This window comes from Cydia fagiglandana, chromosome 4, assembly GCF_963556715.1.
Source record: "Cydia fagiglandana chromosome 4, ilCydFagi1.1, whole genome shotgun sequence".
NCBI classification, from domain to species: Eukaryota; Metazoa; Arthropoda; class Insecta; order Lepidoptera; family Tortricidae; genus Cydia; species Cydia fagiglandana.
This window is the reverse complement of record NC_085935.1, coordinates 16215408-16237526: the sequence shown is the minus strand read 5'-3', so window position 1 is coordinate 16237526 and position 22119 is coordinate 16215408. Positions and strand designations below refer to the sequence as shown.

At 39.1% G+C, this 22119-nt stretch overlaps 1 protein-coding gene across 1 annotated transcript; it reads right to left on the bottom strand.

Moving 5' to 3' along the window:
- Window positions 1-1440: 1440 nt before the first annotated feature.
- Window positions 1441-21528, bottom strand: LOC134663911 (eukaryotic translation initiation factor 4E-binding protein Mextli). Its single transcript, XM_063520454.1, has 13 exons — window positions 21281-21528; window positions 20986-21110; window positions 20717-20870; window positions 20472-20625; window positions 19733-19928; window positions 18818-18889; window positions 17977-18037; window positions 16859-16991; window positions 16335-16469; window positions 15444-15663; window positions 12511-12576; window positions 8544-8677; window positions 1441-1935 (listed from the first exon to the last, which is right to left on the bottom strand). Exons 1-13 carry the CDS (start codon window positions 21307-21309, stop codon window positions 1831-1833), a joined length of 1584 nt encoding a protein of 527 aa, XP_063376524.1. The 5' UTR covers window positions 21310-21528; the 3' UTR covers window positions 1441-1830.
- Between the last annotated feature and the right edge of the window lie 591 nt (window positions 21529-22119).

Sequence of the window (22119 nt, the reverse complement as noted above, 5' to 3'; positions counted from 1 at the left end):
GGTTGATTTTTGTTTAAATATTTTTTAGTAATTAATGAGTTGTGCTTGTCACCTGACGATATGTGGTAAATGGTAAAGTTTAATTAAACGTCAATGTTTGTAAGTTTCATAGAAATAGGAGAAAACAGTCAATTTAGTTTGGTACCACAAAACATGGCGCCATACAGCGTCTTGAGCTGTCTAAATTCGGGTTAGGAAAAGCCTGACCAGTAATCATTGTCAAGAGGGCGCTTGTGCATGGTGACAGTTCAGTATAGAATGAAAAATAGTTCCAATGAAATTCCGCAACATGGCGCGTGATCACTGATCATATATTCCTGGTTAACTTTACAATTTACCTAAGTAGACTTTATACATCTCATACAATCAATGAATCTTTGGTGTGGAGATTAGCCACCTTGACATTTCCTTCTCTGAATTAACAATTAAAAATGAGCGAGGCTACTCATGCATGGAGTGCGCTCATTTTTTTATAAAAAATATACTCTCAGGAGATCAAATGGCTGTGAACAGGGTTCTGGCCTGAGTGTCCAAAACTTAGTTCAAAGCATTCTTAAAACAAGTTTAATGATATGAGGTAAATACTAATAGTTAAGGAAAAATAAATACCCTCTAATTTGGCGTGTCAATACTTTTAGTAATAATGTGTACACCTAAAGTGCATAAAAAGGAAGACTTTAGTGCTGGCGCATCTAGTGGAAGTGGCAGTCAGTAGTTCTAAATGGGTTAACATGTTTACACTTGATGCAATTCTCTCAATCATCCTATACCTAATGTCTCTGCTCATTTGTGCCGTGTCCCACAGCTGCCCATTGCAAGTTTATTATACACAATCGCTATCAGATACATCAGAGCGGCCAAGATGTTCAAACATATCTGAACATGCACTTTAACGTTTTGATAATAGAGGTATTGTTCTGTTCAGATATTTTTGAACACCTTAGCCGCTCCGATATATCTGATGGCAACTGTACTGAATGAGTATTCTAAATTTAAATAACTAGCTTTTGTTGCTGCCGTATTATAGGAATCTTCAAGTTTGGAAATTATTTAGACGACGTCAAAAGGTTAAGTCATCTGCCGATTGATTTTACTACAATAAAAACTTGTGTATTTTTTTTTCTATAAATATCATTTAAATCTGGCTTTACGGATTAGTGTGGACATTCTCAACCTTTTACCATAGGCTAAGTATGTCTGCACAGACAGGCGGCTTGCTTAGGCTGCGGTCGTACTGCAGACGCCGCACGCAGCCGACAACGTCACGTCGCACGCAGCGTCTGAATGGTGTGTTCGAGAATGCTCGGGAGTGGTCGTTTTCGCTCGCTGCGTGCGGCGTCCCCCCGCCACCACCATTCAGACGCTGCGTGCGACGTGACGTTGTCGGCTGCGTGCGGCGTCTGCAGTACGACCGCAGCCTTAGCATCTAGAGCCTAAGAGACGCTGAGCGGACATAGCCGACAAAAAACAAACTTTGTTTACTTCGATAAGCGCGCTTGTCGCCTAATTAGGCGACAAGCGCGCTGTGCGGCGGGTTGCGAAAATTATAGAACTCGCTAGGCTCTAAGCAAGCCGCCTGACTGTGATGCGTAGCCTTAAGGAATCGACTATGGGGTCTTGGGCCGCAAATAAGCTAAAAATATGACTCGAGTACCTATTGGTTTGGTATCAGTAGGATTCAAGAATGCCACCTGCGAATCCCGACCACATTGGTTGAGTATATAATTATGTATGGGTTAGTCAAAAATGTGAAGATAGAATATTGTGAACAATAAAATGGCGATATATCGTGAGGTATGGGCGAGCTGCTAGGCACCGGTGTAGATCTGGTTACTCGGGCTCAGGAGAGTCGGGCGCGTCCACGGCGGCCACGGTGGTTCCGGCCGCGGCGTGCACCCTCTTCAGGTAGCTGACGCTGTCGAACTCCAGGCAGCTCTGTTGATCACACGCGGTCTAAGGTTAATGAGCTATCAACCAGCACCCGTGCCAGTTCACTCTTCATATGTTATTCCAAACTCCAATGCACTTAACACACATGCATTGCAAACCTTATTGAGCACCAAGCCGACATCGCCACGCCTACCTATATGTTGTATACGGCGTCAACCAGTGCCCTATCCCACAAAACTTTACAAGTGTACAATTCGACAAAATTGTTAAATTGTAAACAAAAAAATGTACCACAATAATTACAAATATGTATTCATTACAAGTCTGCAGTATACAAATATGTAATTTGTGCTAAAGCGTATCACAAAGAATAAAGGTATGTCACGACAGCTACATAATTGTAGAATTATTGATTTGTAAATATACGAGCGAAAAATTGTAATGTTACAACTACAAATATGTAATAATTTATTTTGCTTCTTTAATGTTGAAGGTAGTTTCACTTTATACGCAATACGCAAGAATTATATCAATTATATTTATATAGTGATCTTGATCTATCTACGAGCATTTACATACTAACTGACATTACAATGGATTTGCAAGCTAAACTGACCATTATATTATAAACCTCATAAATGAAAACAAAAACTTCAGTAAATTTAGTGATAAATTGACGCACACTATGTAAAACAAATGGAAGGAAAAAGCGCAAAATTTAAATGATTTAGGAATAATGGAGAAAGATTGGAAATACTTAAGGGACACTATGTGGCAAAATTGGAAAAGGCGTACGGAGATAAGCTCAATTTGAGTATATGCATTTTTTTGTCCAGTATATATGAGTATGTCGTAAATTAAATTAAAGCTAAGTAAAATTGGGATTATATATGTATGTAGGTATATATGAAATTCATGACACCTAGGATCACTATCACTGCTACTTGAACTAAATATTTCGTGGTAGGTATATATGTCGCAGTAAGATAGATATAGCCGTTATATAGTTATAACCCTAGGGATATAATTATATGACGTAACATAGTTATACGAAAGCGATTCATTACTATCTTACTAGGTATATAACTATAATACGGCTTTAGTTTAGTGATATAGTTATATTACCGGATTAAGTTTAGTGAAATAATTGTAAGTATAGGAGTGCAGCGGTGCGGCGGAGGTATAGTTATATCCCTAGGGATATAGTTATATGCCGTATAGTAAGTATTATAATCATATTCCTAGTAAGATAGTAATTGTAGGTATAAGGAGTGCGGCAGTGCGGCGGAGGTTTAGTTATATCCCTAGGGATATAGTTATATGCCGTATTATAATCATATTCCTAGTAAGATAACTATAATACGTTTCTGGTTTAGTAATATAGTTATATTACTGGAATATGTTCAGTATTATAATACATACACAAAACACACAGTATATAATACAACTAATTGCAACCAACAAAGTTGATTTTGTAAAACGAATAAACTTACTGTTTTCTTTGATTCCCTGGCAGATTTATAACCATTTAACCACATTAGTTTAGTCAAATACCGTATTATAATCATAACTATTCCTAATAAGATATTACTATCTTACTAGGAATATGATTATAATACGTATTATACGGCATATAACTATATCACTAGGGATATAACTATACCACCGCCGCACCGCTGCACTCCTACCTACAATTATTTCACTAAACTTAATCCATTAATATAACTATATCACTAAACTAAAGCCGTATTATAGTTATATACCTAATAAGATAGTAATGAATCGCTTTCGTATAACTATGTTACGTCATATAATTATATCCCTAGGGTTATAACTATATAACGGCTTTATCTATCTTACTGCGACATATATACAAAGGGTTGGAATCGCTAAAAATGATAAAGATACTACTGCAATTACTAGTATTCGTATAGTAGCAATTGTAGCAAGAGGGTGCGACACACGTTTAGAGAATTGTTAAATTGTAGGTACAATTCTACATATATGTATAATTATTACTACAATTTAATGTAGCACAAAACAATTGTCAGCTACAAATTAGTACATTTTCCGGAAAAGATATGTAGCGTATGTAAAGTTTTGTGATACAACAAATTGTAGACTTGTGATACAATTTACATATTTGTAAGAATTTTCCACTACAAATTTGTTACTTGTGGTATGCACATTTGTATTATTACAAACTTGTAACTTGACACTTGTAAAATTGTAATTGTAAGTTTTGTGGGATAGGCCACAGATGTAGCTTATATGCCTACGCTACATCGGGATGACGCCCTGCTTACGATGCCTGTAATGGCTGTACAATAATATGACAGACGATAGGTACCGGGTTAATGTGTGCGATAACCTTAAACCGTGCTTCCAAGTTGGTACCTACTCACACCAATATAATAATTCCGTACACGGCGGGAAGAAGTTGATATCTGGCGGGACAAAATGGAAGAAATTTGAAACTTATGTAATTTTATTTTAAGTTCAAATTTCTTCGGCAGTATATCTCGAGTTATCAACTTCTTCCCGCCGTGTACGGAATTGTATAACTAAGAGGCCAATTCAAAACTTGCATTGTAACATCAAAATGATGTCAGTCGCCCGTGCGTCTCGCTCGCTCCAATACATGTACCGACAAGTATCATCATTTAGATGTCACAATGTACCAAGTTTAACCTTTGAACACGCGACGACGCCAATGACTGATATATCCGCACCGCAGGTCCAACACCAAATCGGTCACAGACCACAGAGCAACATATACCTACGTGCATATGCATAAAGTTCAATTTCAGTTTTGACACTTCGGTGACGTGGCGTCCGAGTGACAGCTTTTGTGTTTGACACGGCGTCGAAAAGGTTAATTGACCTCTAAGCTTCGCCAAAGGTTCTATTACAACAACCCACAACATATACTCAAGGCGGGATTCCATCAGTGTGTTGTACAAACATTTTTATACTGAGTATGCTTGTGCCGCACACTGGTCAAATCCCGCCTTTAATGTCACTAGAGTCGGACCAAGAAAAGCCTGGAGCGGATTTGATAGCCCACAAGGTGCAAGTGCCATTTATACGTCATAATTTCACAGACGTTTGACGTTTAAAATAACACGTGCACTGCGTGGGCTATCAAATCCGCTGCAGACTTTTCATGGACTGACTCTAACATGGTCACCGCCTTATGGGATATGCCATGTACTTTTAACCTTTTCGACGCCGTGTCAAACACAAAAGCTGTCACTCTGACGCCACGTCACCGTGTCAAAACTGAAATTGAACTTTATGCATACGCACGTAGGTCTATGTTGCTCTGTGGTCTGTGACCGATTAATCAGTCTTTGGCGTTGAACCTGCGGTGCAGATATATCGGTCATTGGGGTCCAAAAGGTTAATATATTCAAAGACAACAGATGCTATAAATGCTGTCTATTTAGGAGGCACACTGCTGATTTATTTTGTATCTGCTTTCTCCACAATCTCCACATGCTCCGATTAGTGCGATTATTGTTTCATCCAATGTGGTTGTTGACACCACCTTTTCCATAGTACAGAAAAAAAAATGCTGACGAACGAGGACTGTTCAAAACATTCACCCAGTGAAAATGAAAATCATCTTAGTCCTAGCTAACCATGTTTGCCAGTAATTCTCGTTTGTCAACATCTTTGCGTGATAAGGTTTGCCAGTGATGTGTCAGTGAAAACCTGTGAATGTGTTAGTAACGCATGTTGCATCGTTAGATTCATTAGTAGCAAACGGTGTAACAAAGTTAGACACAGTGACATATAACTATGATAGAAAACTGTTTTTTTTAACAATCAAATCGAATGCATGAAGAATTATTAATTTGTCAACACAAAGTTCAAATTAGAATGGAACAGGAGACCTTTTAATAGGTCTCTGGGCGGCTAGAGGATATGTAATTATAATTCTATCATAGTCCAAGTAGGGCCGGTACCTACAGACGGACTCCGACTTGCATGCAGGTGCAGTTGGCGTGCCGTTCCCATACAAATTGCAGTCGTGTTGCAGTCCGTCTGTATCGGCTCTTATAGTGGAAAAGCGAAGATTTTTGAAGGGAGTTAATACAGCTACGAGCAAGGAAAGACCGTTTTGTTTCATGTTTTATTATGAAATCGAATTGAAAACAAAAGTGAAATAACACTAATAATTTTGTTAACATTAAAGAAAAAATAATACCAATTAAATAAATTAACATTAAATAGAATGTTAACAGCGTAATTTGGAACCTCACTGAGATCGTCTTTAATTCGAAAAATCCTAATCTTTTTTTTACCTGTAACGAACCCCTCTCGAATACCCATTCTGTCCGAGTAGCGTGAAAACGACACAAACATTGAATTAGTGAATTCGTATCTAGTAAACACTTCATAGCATCATTGTCAACAAGGATTTATGTAAACTTATGCATATAAAATTTAACAAGTCAAAACACTTAACCAGTAAATTCTATGTGAATTTAATTCTAATAAACCTATAAAAATAGTATTAATAATTCTTATTCAGTCTTTGACATTTCTAATCAGATCTTCAATCAACAGGTAATTTAAGTTTCCTAAAAGTAATAACTCATAACTACCAAAATCAAAGATAGTGATCCATCGGATGGATTGCAGCCACTATTAGCTCCCGTGTGGACACACATCAAAACTCACCAATACAATTGCAATTTTGATTTGTCAGAAATATAATTGAAAATAGAATGGAACGGCAGACCTTTTTATAGGTCTCTGGGCGGGTAGAGGATAGGAAAAGTGATTTCCTTTAGCGTGAAAACCGGCATCGGTGCCAAGGCCCCCAATTACGCCAATCGGCTGTATCTATGCCATCGATAATTATTTAAACAACTAATTTATGATTATCGCTGCACGGTACTGTATTTACTTCACATAATATTTATGCGTTTTTAGCTCTTATTGCAATGGAGTAAAGGTGTTATGTCGTTGCTAAATTGGTCGTGGATTCTTGTATATTTGCTGTTCATTAAATAGGGTTTCGTTTGACATAAAGTTTTAAGTCATTATGTATTGTTTGTCATATAATAGTATTTTCCTGTTTACTTGTTCCCTGCACCCCTCCTGTGAGGTCTACTGATGTTATTTATGTATAACAGTTTGTTCACAGGATCCCACTCTTTATATCTGATGTTAAATTAGATACTTCACGGTTAAAATTATTTATTGCATACACATTTAAATCTATAAAATTTGTGTAAATCTACAAGCAATGAAGTGGACTTTTTTTCTGTGGAGTCGTATTAGACAAATGATCATTGTCTTGTATCACAATAACAGAGTTGTGATCCATTTTTTTTATCTTCGCCTTGACTGTTACCCTCGAATCAACTGAAGATGATTTCCGCTTCCTATTTTCAGTCTCATTAGATTCGTCTAGATCTATAACAGACTGGCTATGGCTCTCGCGAAGCTGTTGAAACGGCTGTTTTATTTTTGTATTCACTATCTTTGATTTTGACAGTTATGAACTAATAATACTTGCGTACACAGTGGTGGGCACCAAGCGACAACTGCCGCAGCACCCACCGAGATCAGCTTGTAGCTAGTACGTCAGACTACGCTAGAGTCAGTCTTATGTCTCTAAGCTATTCTTAACTACTCTATTTAAATCACAGGACCCTTGAGGTAATCATTAACATTTATACTTAGCATGACTGCTAAAATACTGGAGGGAACGACTAGTTAGTTAATCACAACATTAAGATAGATTTTTTTAAAGCAATAGATATGTTCAGAATATACATATAAAAGAATTTAAGAAGCCCAAAAGCCAATTTGTACAAAGGTTAGTATGTGGAGGTGCAAACATACAAGCTCAATGTGTAATTTAATTAGTACAAATGAATTAGTGTTACGCAGTGTACAATATATTAACGCTAGGAGTAAGTAATTTAAAGCGTTTGAATGTTTTCAGTGCATTTCCAACTTCACCCGGTGTCATAGTTAATCTCAGTTGCCGATCACGGAACTAGAAAACTCACGACGGAACTACTACAATACAACAAACCAGCCGAAAACATGCAAGCGACTTTACATTCGGACCGATCCGACGCCGGCGGCACACGACCGGGGTGGGATCTCAAACTGACTTATAAAAAAACATTTTTATAAAGAAGGTTTGGGTTCGTCGGGCGGCCTGGACGAGAGGTCGGGATGGGATCGAGCGGACGGGAGAGGAGAGAGGTTCCGCGGCCGCTAGTAGTCGGCGTCGCCGCGCCCGGCGCCCGCGCCCGCTCCCTCCGGCTGCGGGCAAAGGCCGGCTCTCAGAGACTCTACGGACGAGTGGGACGCGGAAGGACCGATCGCCCCCTCGCCGCGCTCGCTAATAAACTAACATCGCCGTCGAAACGGCTCCAAAACAAAACTAAACTATCGTCCCGATAGAAAACTTTTGAATCCTCCCGGTAATAAAATAACTAGACATCGCAGCCTCGGGGAAACCGTTCGGGTCCGGATGGCGCGCGCGCTCAATAGAAGTTGCGGCAGAGCAGCGCGGCGAGGTAGTTGGGGTGGCGCAGCGGCGCCCACACGCGCAGCGGCGCCACCACGCGGCGCGCGGGCGGCGGGGGGGGCGGCGCGGCGCGGCGCGCGCAGTGCGTTACCTTGCGCGCCAGCTCCGGCGGGAAGGCGGCCAGCCCGGCCGGCGGCAGCTTGCTCAGCGGCGAGTCCGCGTACTGCACCAGCGTCTCGTACGAGTACGTCTGCCGCGCGCCCGGCCCTGCGCACCAAATCACCGCTTAGAACGACACCGACTATTATACACGTCGACGGTCGATCGATATCAAGCCCGGGCGGCATAAAACTTCACCGTAACATAGACGATAAAAGACTAGCGCTCATGGAATTTGGACATATGTATCTACTTCACTACGTAAATGCACCATTGATTTATTCAAATTCCATAAACTTCTATTAAGGCAGATAAATGAAAATATGTAAACACTAGTGCTTAATTCACTTATTCTTTTGAAACTTTACTACAAGAAAGCGTCTCAATCGCTAAAACGGATTTTGCGGTCCGTGCTTTGGTCAAACGAAACGCTGAAAACGAGTGCAACGTAAGTAGGTAAGCTCTTAAAATGCATTTATTGATGGTAGGTTATTTAACCCTTTACCAGGCCCCGAAGAACCAGCGTGTCTTAATACGTACTTTATATGCTGTTGCAACCGTATTGAACGCCTTGTAAAAAATGTATTTATGAAAGTCGGAGATCTTCCTCTAAACCAGAAATAAAAATGTGGGTTACGGTTATCCCATCGCCTGTCTAAGTAATGAACTGTCATACTAGATTTTGTCTTATTATATTCTTGATCAGGCCAAGGGATATATTCCACCCACATCTTATATCGGTTATAATAGTCAAGGTTTAACTCCAAATCTCCTACGAACCATTATATCAATCACTGAAAACATTATTTTATGATCTTCATTCATGGCACGCTTCAAAATCCAATAATATATCTTTAGCAGCCATTTAAATCCACTTGACCAGTGATGTTAGTGGTTTGTTTACAAATTCGAACACTTTACTGAATTTAAGAAAAACACAAGCAGATATATAGAACCATTTTTTGTTATTTTCATGATTTTAATGATTGTAAGGTAATACCTATAATCATATATTTTGCTAAATACTCCTGCGTCCTTGTGATATGACCAGAATTAGGATGTGGGATGACTCTATCCCATTGCCTGGCTAGAATTTGCCTGTGTGGGAACTATTCTTCCCATGACCCGATTAGATTTTGGGGCTCTTTGGTTTTTGTTATTTATTTTTAAGTATACAGGCTGTATCAAAAATACGAGTAGGTACCTAATTCGTTTAAGGGCATTCTCGGTACGTATTTATTTTTTGTAAGTATAATAAAATAACTAGAAGTCGATGGGAAAATGCTGGGCGGACTGTGCTGCAAAAGCTGTGGTGGTTTCCGCAGAATTTTCAGTGGGCTCATTCGGGTCAGACAGCTACAAGAATTGTACTGTCCATATTGTGGAGAACAATTATTTGATTAGAAAAAAAGGTTTAAGTTTGTTTGTAATGGCGGGCCCGAAGTTATGGTATCAATATTATTTTTTCCGTAGTAAAACTGTAAGCGTTTTTTTTTTGTAATAACCTCAGCAACAAGCAATAAAATAATGTTCATGAAAAGAATGGTGTTTTTGTATTTGTCTAACTGCAAACATCGTTTATATTACAAGGCGATCAATCCAAATGGGTCAGTATGGAGATGTCAGAAACTTTGTGAGATAGCGAAATCTGTTCTTAGGAACCATAGCTTCGATTTAATAATAAGGGCATTCAAACGTTTTTTCAATCTTGACCCATTTGGATTGATCAGCCTGTATATATGTAACACAGTCTCACACCTAGACAGGCAATGGGATAAATACTTACCTCATTACTTTTTGGTTAAAAGCAACACAATTATTCAATTTTATGATACTATCTACAAGAAGAAATTCTTCAGGGAAAGCCTTTAAAAGGAGATTTTATAGCTAGGTACATGAATTCGCTCTAGGTTGAACACAAAAACTGTTTTATTACTTACGTGAGTTTTTATGACATGACAAGACAATTTACCGGGCCATGGGAAAAATAGCTCCCACACAGTTAAACTCTAATAAGGCCATGGGATAATGTCAACCCACATCCTAATTCTGGTCATACACAATAATGCATGAATATTTAGCAATGTTTACGATTACATTTGCTTTCAACACTCAAAATCTACAAAATATCAAAAAATTGTTCGATCTATGTACTTCTGTTTCATAGAAATTATGGAAAGTGTTCGAATTTCTCCGTAGTTTGCTGAAATTAGCGTTCAAGTGAATTGAAATGGCTGCCAAAGATATATTACGCAATTTAGAAGCGTGTTGTGAATGAAGATCATAAAATAATATTTTCAGGGATTGACAAAATATTTTGTAGGTGGTTTGGAGTTAAAACCTGACTACGGTAACCGATATAAGATGTGGGTGGAATATTTCCCTTGGCCTGGTAAAGGGTTAAATTCATTCGCATGTTGTTTAGTATAGGTGGGCATTCCATTAAAAATAACAAGGTAGTAGGAAATTCATGTTAAAATACTGTGGCGCAACTGAAGCAGCAGTTCGAAAACAAAAGGATTAAGTCTGAAATAGCCAGCCATCCATTATCAGCCAGGAAACACAAATAAATACGTAAGTTATTGACTGACTTCTGCATACTAGGTTTTACATGACATGAAGGTACTGGCCCCGTAGACAACGTGCCAATCGCTTACGCTTCGTAGCGATCGAAACGCAACTGTCACTGTCGCACTAATATGGAAGAGTGATAGAGAGACACAAAGCGATTCGATGGCGAAGCGATAGCGATTGCCACCTTGGCTAGGCCGCCTGGTCAACATGGATGAAATGGAGAAATGCGCGACATGAAAATACATTCAACATGTTATAGACGAACAATTTTTCATAATAGTGTTATTAAACCGGAGAACGGTAACCTCTCCTGTAGTTAGATTATCTTTTACAGTAATAAATAGACTTATAACAACACATGTAACAGATAACATCTGCCGCCACATTAACAGAGATCGCAATTAGAAATAGCCGTTAATGGCGATGTGTACAGAATAAATATTAATTGCTTTCACGTAAAATAGTGTACTTATATACCCATATGCGGATAACCGGAATAAGCGCAAAACACGCGAGAACCGCACAGCGGATACTAATTATCGATTAAACGATTTGCATAACTTTACCTAATCATTATCACTTTTTCTGCATCCGATTGCAGAAATAGCGGGCGTGGTGCGCAATCTCCGCTAAGTGGGGCTCGGAATGGAATGCCGTGTTCTGAACGATTACGACGGAAAGGTGTGCTCGGAAGGTGAGCACAAATACGAGTCACACCGAGAATGTTTGGACGAATAAATAAATAAATAAATAAATATTATAGGACATTCTTATACAGATTGACTAAGTCCTACAGTAAGCTCAAGAAGGCTTGTGTTGTGGGTACTCAGACAACGACATATATAATATACAAATACTTAAATACATAGAAAACACCCATGACTCAGGAACAAATATCTGTATCATCATACAAATAAATGCCCTTACTGGGATTCGAACCCAGGACCATCGGCTTCGCAGGCAGGGTCACTACCCACTAAGCCAGACCGGTCGTCAAACGAATAATTTTAATGTTTGAAGTTCTCAATCTGCATTGGGTAAGCAATAGCAAGATACCTTCACGAGCAGTGGGACGTATTTAAGATGTTGATGATGATGAATGCTTAATTGAAAGGAATCATAATATTTCAATTTCGTGTAAAAAATTCAAAAACCAAACTTTGGTTCGTTCCAGGTGATTGCACCGCGGTAGGTGAACGTTTACTTTATTTTTCCTGGGGGGCTAAACAGCCGTTTTCATACATATATCTACAGGTACAGACGCCCAAGAGTTTAATCATTCTCGGGAATATACCATGTGGTATCCTAAAAAAGCTGACACTTAAATAGCACTCTCAGTGTAACTCATATTGGGACACGTGACGCCCAACGATATCGGTACTGACCTTGGTTCTTGTCGGTGGAGGCGGCGCGCGAGAAGCGCGGGCGGCGCGGCACCGCGTCGTCGGCCGCTGCGACACACAGCCGTCACACTCGCGCACACCAACACATCACACGGCCGACAACGAAACGACTACTCTACCACATCTTACGCGCAGCTTTTATTTTGACACACCAGAGCAACATGCATTCGAAATTGGTCGACGGGTCTATGATGACCGCATTTGTGACGTTTATCGCGGAACGACAAAACTCGACCATCATACCCGGGGATAATTTTATCTTATCACGCATCTTAAATCATATTTATATTAGGCTACTTCAATGATATCAAATCCTCTCCCAACAAGGTACTATACAACAAGATCCTTCCCTTTGATTAGGTACATAGAAAATATATTCTAGTCGGTCTCCCAGATATTTCCTTTTGGTATGAGATTTTAGGCTTATCTCGGGATTTACACAGAAAAACAAATATGCAAAAATAATGAATAAAGAGGTGGTTCAAATAGCATATAGCAATACATATTTCGTAGGAAAATAAAAACTACGAAGCAAGCGATGAAGGGTAGAGTCGTCGATTCTGTGTTTAGCGGGATGATCGTTACTGATATGTAATTTGAGACCTGCCGGAGTGACGGCAGGTTTGAGCGACCATGGATGATTTGCTAAAAATGTTCCTCGATAGCACGGCTTCTTGCCTCAATTATCACGTTTAAAAAATCTCTATTTGGCAGAAAGCATGAAACTGACAGGCAAGTGAAGCTTTTGTACACACTATTTAAACTAATAGAAGACAGTCGTCAAGTTATATTTCTCGAGTCGTGGTTAATAAAACTACACAGAGACTGGTGGATGGTTAATAAAACTACAAAGAGGCTGCCACTTAGCAATTCCTTGTAAAAGGTTTGCATCAGTTCCTTTTTGAATGGAGGTTTGCCCCGTTTTCAAACTGTGTGTCGCGTTAATGTACGCCACAGCGAGAAACGAAAATAGGCAACGGCCAAGCAATAATGCGAATGAAGACATTGAACATGGACCAACATTTAATGGACTTTTATAGTCACAGTCCGTATCTTGGAAACTTACCAAGCTCTTCTTAATATTTCTTAGCCACTTGATAATTTGTTTCCACTTCTATTTTTTATATCTATGAAGTTTCGTGCTCTGTCGGATAGGACCACATGTAATTAGGCAAAGAATCCGTACTACTTTGGAAATGCGATAAATTTGGAAGACCCGCTACCGCGACCGTGGATTGATGTGATAGAATGTCGATTTGAAAAAAATATACAATATTAATATATCATGTGAATGCCAGATAAATACATATTTATGTATGGTCTGAACACCATTATATGAATGACACACAAACTGTTACCGTGACTATTTAAATGAGTCGAAAACAGGATGATTCAGGAGACGTGGCCTGGATTATCAAGACGCCTAGATGAAGAATTTTAAAGGCTGTTTATAAAAGGAAATATAAAATTAATTTTATACTATTACTCACCCTCGAGTTTGTGTCAAAATACTAAAATAGGGTGACAATAGTTACTCAACTAAAATGTAGTTTATTACTGATTAGTGATTACGTCTCCTAAGTCACCCTGTATAGTGGATAGACGTAGTCATGGCCAACTTCCGAACCTAAATAAAAAACTACATGCTTCAGTCAGTCGATACAATATTGTATACTCTTATGAAATAAAATATCACACTCAAGTCATGCTACGTTAGATTCGAATCTTGAAACGCCTTTACATGCTATTAAAGTTATGAATAGTATTGTCGACTACTAACTCTGCAAAAAGAACTAGATTACAAAGCTAGATTACTGCAGACTAATTTATTTAGGATAGCGGCGTTCATGCCAAAATATGGTTTTTATGTGACATAATCATTCCAATATATATAATATTTTCACGATATCCACTTAAGATCCTCCTGGTGAAAATATTGAACAAGTATTTTTTATGAGATCCTTAATTCCCATCTACTAAAATCACCCAGGGGAAATAGCGTTTAATGGGGTCAACTGGGATATTCATATATGTCCATTATAATCACTTGGGTTTAGCTGAAAAATAATTTTGTTAAGTTTTATAGTTTGAGACAATGAATATGGAATATGTCCATGTATTAACAATTGAGGTTTCGCCCTTGGTATATATTGTTAAAAGAATTATTTACGCGTATATTATCTATTTTTTCGCTAACGTTAGACTGAGTACCTTACAACGCGAATGCGGCCTAAAAATCGGGCTTGTAATTGCAAAGTAATTAAAATAAACATTTAATTGAACTTGGGTAGATCTTATCTTGTCGCAATTAGGTTTGTGAACAATCAAAGGGTCTCTCTATGAAAAGGCGGGATTCTACCAGTGTGCAGCACGAGCATTTTTGTACTGAATATGCTTGTGCCGCACACTGATGGAATTCCGCCTTAAAGAGTGATGAGAGTCGAACGAAATTTCGATTTTCAATGTTAAATATAGGCCCTCAATCTGATCCAATGATTAAATTTTTAACCGCCATAGAATTCTTCATCGAGTGTGTTCGTGTCGCCGGCGGTAGGAAGTCAAACGAAGTTTTGTCTCATTTATCAGACCGCGACGAAATGAGCCCGATTTTGTATGTCTTATATATCAGTTTACGGCGGTTAAAAAGTTAAAAGTATTCCGGAGCGGCCAAATAGACATGTAGCATGTAAGGATGGGAAAGATTGGAGAGAGACTTTACTTGTGAAGTTAGTTCTTAAATTAATTCTATTCTGCTTTCGTCACTCGTTCTACATTCAAAAGCCACCGACGATTGTGACGAATGTAGAATGAGTGACGAAAGCAGAATAGGACTAATTTAAGAACTTGACGAAAAACGAACGGGACGACCCAAGACGATACCGAAGGTAGGTATCCGCCCCCGGCTATGTACGTACCTGGCTCGTCCTGGGCGGAGGCGGGGTTGGGGTCGGGGTTGGGGCCGGGCGGGGCCGCGAACACGTCGTCGTCGGCGTCGCCGTTGAGCTCGGGGTCGGCGCGCAGCAGCAGCGCGGCCTGCGGGCGCTGCGACAGCGTGAAGAAGTCGCCCGAGCCCGCGCCCCACGCCTCCAGCGCGCCCGCGCTCTCGAAGTACTCGTCCAGCACCAGCTTCGCGGTCTGCACACGACGGCTCCCCGTTACACCATACCCGACGGTTAACTTTATAGGCTGATTTAGGGCCCATTTAGACGGTGAGAGAACTCGCATGCGAGTTTCATTACATTGCGGCTTTTGATAGGTCGGTTGAACTGGACATCACCGACAGATCGCATGCGAGTTCGCGCCGTCTAAATCAGCCCTTACACGGCGCGCGAACTCGCATGCGATTTTAGTTACATTGCGGACTGTTGGTTACGTCCGATTCGAGCGACCGATCAAAAACCGCAATGTAATTAAACTCGCATGCGAGTTCTCGCGACGTCTAAATAGGGCTTAAACTATCCGCAAACCGATCTATCTATCTCAAATCTCAGGCTGGAACCGCAAATGAGAAATCCTAAGACGCCGGTCGTCAGCTTGATTTGCGAGTAATAGGCAGCTGCATTGATCCAGCGTAAGGACTCAGTTACAAAATATTGGAACAGTAGGAGTTGAGGAGTTAATAGCCGTAAATACATATTACAAATAAAGTTTGAAAACCTAATGACACGTAATTTTTTATACGACACTCTGAAATAAAAAGAACCCAATCCGGCCCGGCAATCGAGTCCCACCCCATACGAGAAAAACTGGGGAAATATTTACAAAGCAGATTCTAATTTATTTGATTCTAGAATAAATAACAGTACCTTGACGAGATCCAGATTCTGCCCCGTGATTTTGATGGAATGTTGACCAAAAGTCACAGTGTATTTATATTCTCCTAACGCTGCGTCGTTCGTTGAAAAACTATGAAGTAAAGCTCGATTACTGTGTGGCGATTTCTGAAAGAAAATATGTTGAGTTAGCCTATTATTTTTATTTAACACAAAGTACAACGTTAGCTATGAATCTCTCAAAATAACGCTAGCTCAGACTTGTTTCCGGTTGCGTTGCAAGCTAGCTAAAACCACAGAATAAATAACAGTACTAGGTACAGAAGACTCTCTAACAAAACGCGTCTGTTACGATCAGGACCGATATGGCCGCTAGGTGGCGACAGCGCCACGCGCGGCTTATGGCTAGCCATCAAAATTAGTATGGAATGGATGTACTTTTAGCTGCCTGTAGCAAAGCGACGAAATCGCGGAGTGACCCACGCCTGCTAAAACATAAATCTATGAGACCAAAGCCGTAATTCTATAGTGTCATAAATAAATGTTAGTTCCGTTACCTCCCTGGCGCGCGGCTCGTCGTCGGCGTCGTCGCCGTTGTCGTCGTTCGCGGCGCCGGCCTCCAGCGCGCCCTCCAGCCGCACCGGCGACGCGTTGCGCCGGATCGTGTCACCAATCAGATGCTTCGCGTGGCTGTCATAAAATACCACGTCAATATTCGTTTCCCAGATGGTTACGACTACGACTAACTCTGGATTGCACCACACACACACCACACAACACAAAATCAACGTAATAGTGCGATAGCTCATCATCCGATAGAGACCTTTTGAACTTTATACCCTTACGTTTGACAAATAAAACAACTTTTTTTAAACATTTTAACCCTTTATAAGGCATAAGAGTGAAGGAAATTATTCGAAATTGAATCCTATCACTTTAATACAAAATTCAAAATCATGTGAAATAGTTATTTGTTTTAGAAGGGGGCAAAGTTGTTGTTTAACCGCTCGTGCTAATATTGATACCCACCACGAGCGTAGCGAGTGGTTCGAAAAATGGAATCTTGAGCGTTGCGAGGGTTAAAAAAATTTGCCCCCGAATGAAACACAAAATTTTTTACCACACCAACCCGAAGCAAATATTAAATGTAAAATATCAAACAAAATCAAACCAAATCAAATCCAAATTAATGTTATTCAATATTTATCATCCAAAATCATCCATTCTACCAGCAAACATAAGAAAACAACTCAAAATTTGCATTTGATTACTTTGCCTCACATGTGAATAAAATGCAACTTTGCTATCAGTTTTTGAAGTGCAAAGTAACCCTTTCCGAGCTGGTGTGGTGAAAAATATATTCCCTCTGCTTTATAAAGAATTAAGTTGAATAGGTATTAACAGTTTCGAATGATTCACAGTTAGTTTCACTAGACTTATATGGACCGGGATATGAACCGTGATTACCTACTTTTGTATTGTTTTCGAGCTCCCGATATTTCGACAGTTACTCGTACATGCATCTTGTTCACGGGTAACTGATAATAGCAGGTGAGTGTCAAAGTTCATATCCCGGTCGATAAAAGTCTAGTTAAGTACCAAATAGATATTGTTGAGATCATAAATATATCATGAACATTTTAAAAATCTTAGTTTCACTTAAAAGGAAACTCACTTCACATTTTCCTCATTGGGTCCAGTGATTTGGACGAGTCGCTCCTTAGCACCAGGGCTCACTGAAAATCATTCCACATCTCCGTTACAAAACGAATGATCATGTAAATTAGCCGTTAGTATATTATATGTCATGGGTGTTATGAAGTTGATAGGATGTAAAAAAACTCATTTACATTTAGGTATGGTTGCTGTGAAACATGATTACTGAAAATGCATTTTAATCATGAGGTGCCTTGACTTTTATTTATGATTATTGTTGTTAATAGACTGCTATATGATTTTATTAGTAACTTAACCCAATCCCCATGCAAAAACACCAGTAAAGAATTATCAAATACGTTTCCGTGGAGTAAGTGCCTCCACTATCCTTTTGTCCAATTAGCTTGGAAAAATACGCCAAACATTTATGTGGCTACCCTTTACTCTAAATCAGTTTTATTCTAACTGTGGGTCTCTGTAACTGTGAGTCTTAAAACAATACATACAGCCTGGCAAAAAAGACTAGAAATTAAAAAGTTGCAACATTGTAGTGTCGTCCCATTCTCATATATAAATTGATTTGAAAGAGACGACAGTACAGTGTTGCCACTTTTTAATTTCTACTCTTTTTTGCCAGGCAGTAAGTACTAAGGGGGTCGCATCACGAAAAAGTTTGAAAAACACTTCTCTAAACTAAGGTAAAGGCACTTGCTCCAATAGATGCACTTAATTTTGTGTTATTTTAACGCAACAGACAGTAGGTTATAGCACAGTCGCTAGAATGTCATTAGATGTAGGCAGAGAAGGCGGGAAGATCGCAGAGCCCGGTCACCATGCAAGCGCCACTCCGTGGTTCGTACCTCGCTGAAACGATATGATCGTGTCACTTAGCTCCTCGATCATGTGCACCCGCCTGCCCTTGATACCCATCACTGTAACACCACAATACAACTTCAGGGCCGCCGCTCGCTGCCTATCACTTCAGCTTGTCTTGCATCTGATTTTTGCCTATTATACACTCAGCGTCACGGAAATCGCACACCCTCATATGGTGCTAGCGATTCTAGCTCCGTGACGCTGAGTGTAATTTGACCCCTACGTTCCTTCGGCTACTACTATAGCTGGTTTTCGACAATTTGGACTGAAGAGTCCAGTCTTGATGAGTAAATAATAAATAAATAACTGAGTCAGTGGCTGATACACACGGAATTTTTTACCCATTTAAGACAGTAAGGAAAATTGTATACCACTATTAGTATTAGAATATTGTACCTAATACAACATAAAATTCCACATGCCAAAGTTAAATTAATAATAATATACTTATACTCAAAGAATATTTACTTAATACCATAATAAAATCTACTTGTTCCATAGAAACAGTAGGCCCCAACCCCATTCTCAATTCAGGAGAATCCTTTAGATTTAAAATAAGATAATTTTTATCATTATCAACATGCAAAGTAAGCTAAACAATTGAACAACAGAAAGATAAAACTACAGAGATAAGCATCACATTGTATTATCATGCATTGTTGTCCCTGATTTATTGACTTAGATAATTAGAATTACCATGCAGAGAATCTGTCTTTTTGCTTGGTACTTACTAAATATTTTATGAAACTAAAACAGGTCCAAGGAGCAAATATTGTCGAGCTTTGCATAAAAATATTATGCCCTATTCTGATATAGATTTGAGCCCATGGACCCCAAAAGTACGGCTAACAATTAAAGAGTAAACATAAAAATTGAATAATTGTTAACAATTGACATACCTTTTCCAGAATCAGCATTTCGAATAACAACCTCGTCCTTAGAGTAGTTCTTGCCGGGGATCTTGGTGGGTTTGGGGAACTTGCCAGAGGGCTTGATGACCTCCCCCGGCTGCAGGAGCGCGGGCGGCTCGGGCGGCGTAGCCAGCGTCGGGGACACAGACCCGCCCGCGCCTTCCATCGTCGGCACCAATAGTGGCTGCACATACACCAACATTTTAGACATTGCACACAACACAACACACAACTATAAGCACTGGCTACAAAAATTGAACTGAAAGCTAAGAGAATCATGTTTGGAATTGAGAAACAATACTTTTCTTATAAAAATGGATCAAACTTTACAAAACAAATGTTTCATAGTTAGCATTCATAAACAAAGTGTTGTACTTTTCAAGTAGGCCACTTGAAATCATTTGGGACAGAAATATAAGTGGGTTAATTTTTTGTAGCATTAGTTTGGGGAGTTGCAAGTTCATAATGAACTCTTTGTTTATTAATAATTTGTTTGCCCACACACTCAATATTATTTATGAGGAACCTCAAGGGCCTATGTTGTTTTTAGGAAACAAACCACCAAATAATTAACCAAATGAGAAAACATGACCATACCTAAAGTGAATGCTACAAATGACAGGATACCACTGGACAAAAATTTAAATTTCTTCTTCCAGAAACCAACACATCAAAGAAAATCTAGTTGTAGAAATTACAAAATTAAATTAATGTAAAAGTTATATACCTCTGCATGTGTGCCACGGTGTCTGTAATACTGACTCATATAGTCTGAAGTCTGCCAATGCTTAGCGCGCAGCTCAATTAACTCAAGAAGATGTAGCCTTGTTTTCTTGTCCAAGCGTTCGTCCTGCGAACCATTGCGGAACACAACAAAATATCTGAAAAAGAAAACAAAATTAACTTATTGTGATATTTGCATGCCATAAAATAGCATATATATAATTGAACAAAAGAGGTCATATCTCTTACCTATCAAGGAAATCTTTGTAGAGTGCTTCGAGCTGCGCCCCATAAAGCTTTAAGTTAGAATACATAGTAGAAACATTACTTTGAAGTGCACGGTCATAGTTGCCCTGCATCATTTCATATGCCACTGCTTCCGTCAACACTATTAGATCATCCACTGAAAACAAAAGATTTAATGCCAATTTAAAACTCAAATAAACAATTTTCAAGGATAGGTACATACCAATGGCAGTCTGATAAGATTCTTATTGGGGTTAAAGAACTATACTCACCAGAGTTTATTTTGACATCTAATACAGAGTTGCGGTTATGAGCAGAACTGGTCGTCGATTTCAATGGTCTGGGCACCTCCAGTTTCTTAACCGTGCGGGTCATTTTCGTTACAGTCGACATGGTGCTGCAAAACAAACAAACCATTATCATTACATGCCTAAGAAAATAGGAGCGCCAAGTTTCGCTACCAAATCGCTGCTAATGTAAAACGCCGAGTGATCAGTGATGAGTAACCTTGTCATAATTATACACAATGAAACCAGCAAACGCGATGCGAAGTATAAGGGAACTCACTCATCCATGGCGACTGCAGGTTGTTGCATCGTATACACACTAGAACCACTAAAACGCGTGAAAAGTGAAAGTGATGACAATGATCCTAGCGAATAAATTCGGAACAAATCCAATACGTGTTCATTACTCGTTAGAATGGTTTTATGTGCAATAAAAACAGATTAGCTGGAAAAATTTTGACTTTATGGAGATATAATATTTTGCTCGTTGAAAAACATTTAGACAAAACAATTGAATGCCATAGAACACTATGAAAATAGGAAATAAACAAGAAAACTCACCTGGCTACGCCATTAATTCGCAATAAAAATAAAATTGATAGTGTTGTATAAAAATCGCTAAAACTCGCTGGCGTCTTTATTTTCTATAATTGTATCCAAGACATAAAGTAATCTTTGTAGTTTTCATAATATTAAGTATTTGCATAAAGTTCGACTTAACACTTGTTTTTGAATATAAATAGGATTGCAAAATAAAAACCGAAAACATCTAATTATTTAGCTCAGCACTACGAACCTCTAATGTTGCCACTATATAAAAATCTGTATATTGGTAGAAAATCTAATGGAAATTCCTACTGTGAATATTGATTATAGTATTCTCACTGCAGCACAATTTTATCGAGATAAGCGTACTGCTGCAATACTGCTGAGTCTAGTTTAAAAGCTTTAACAGACTACCACAAAAATGTTGGTACGAAGGATTGATCTTCCTCAACTGTGATAGACAGACAGACAGAAAGACATACAGACGGATGAATAGCGGAGTCTTAAGTAATAGGGTCCCGTTTTTACCCTTCGGGTGCGGAATCCTAAAAAGGTTGATTAATTAATGACTCT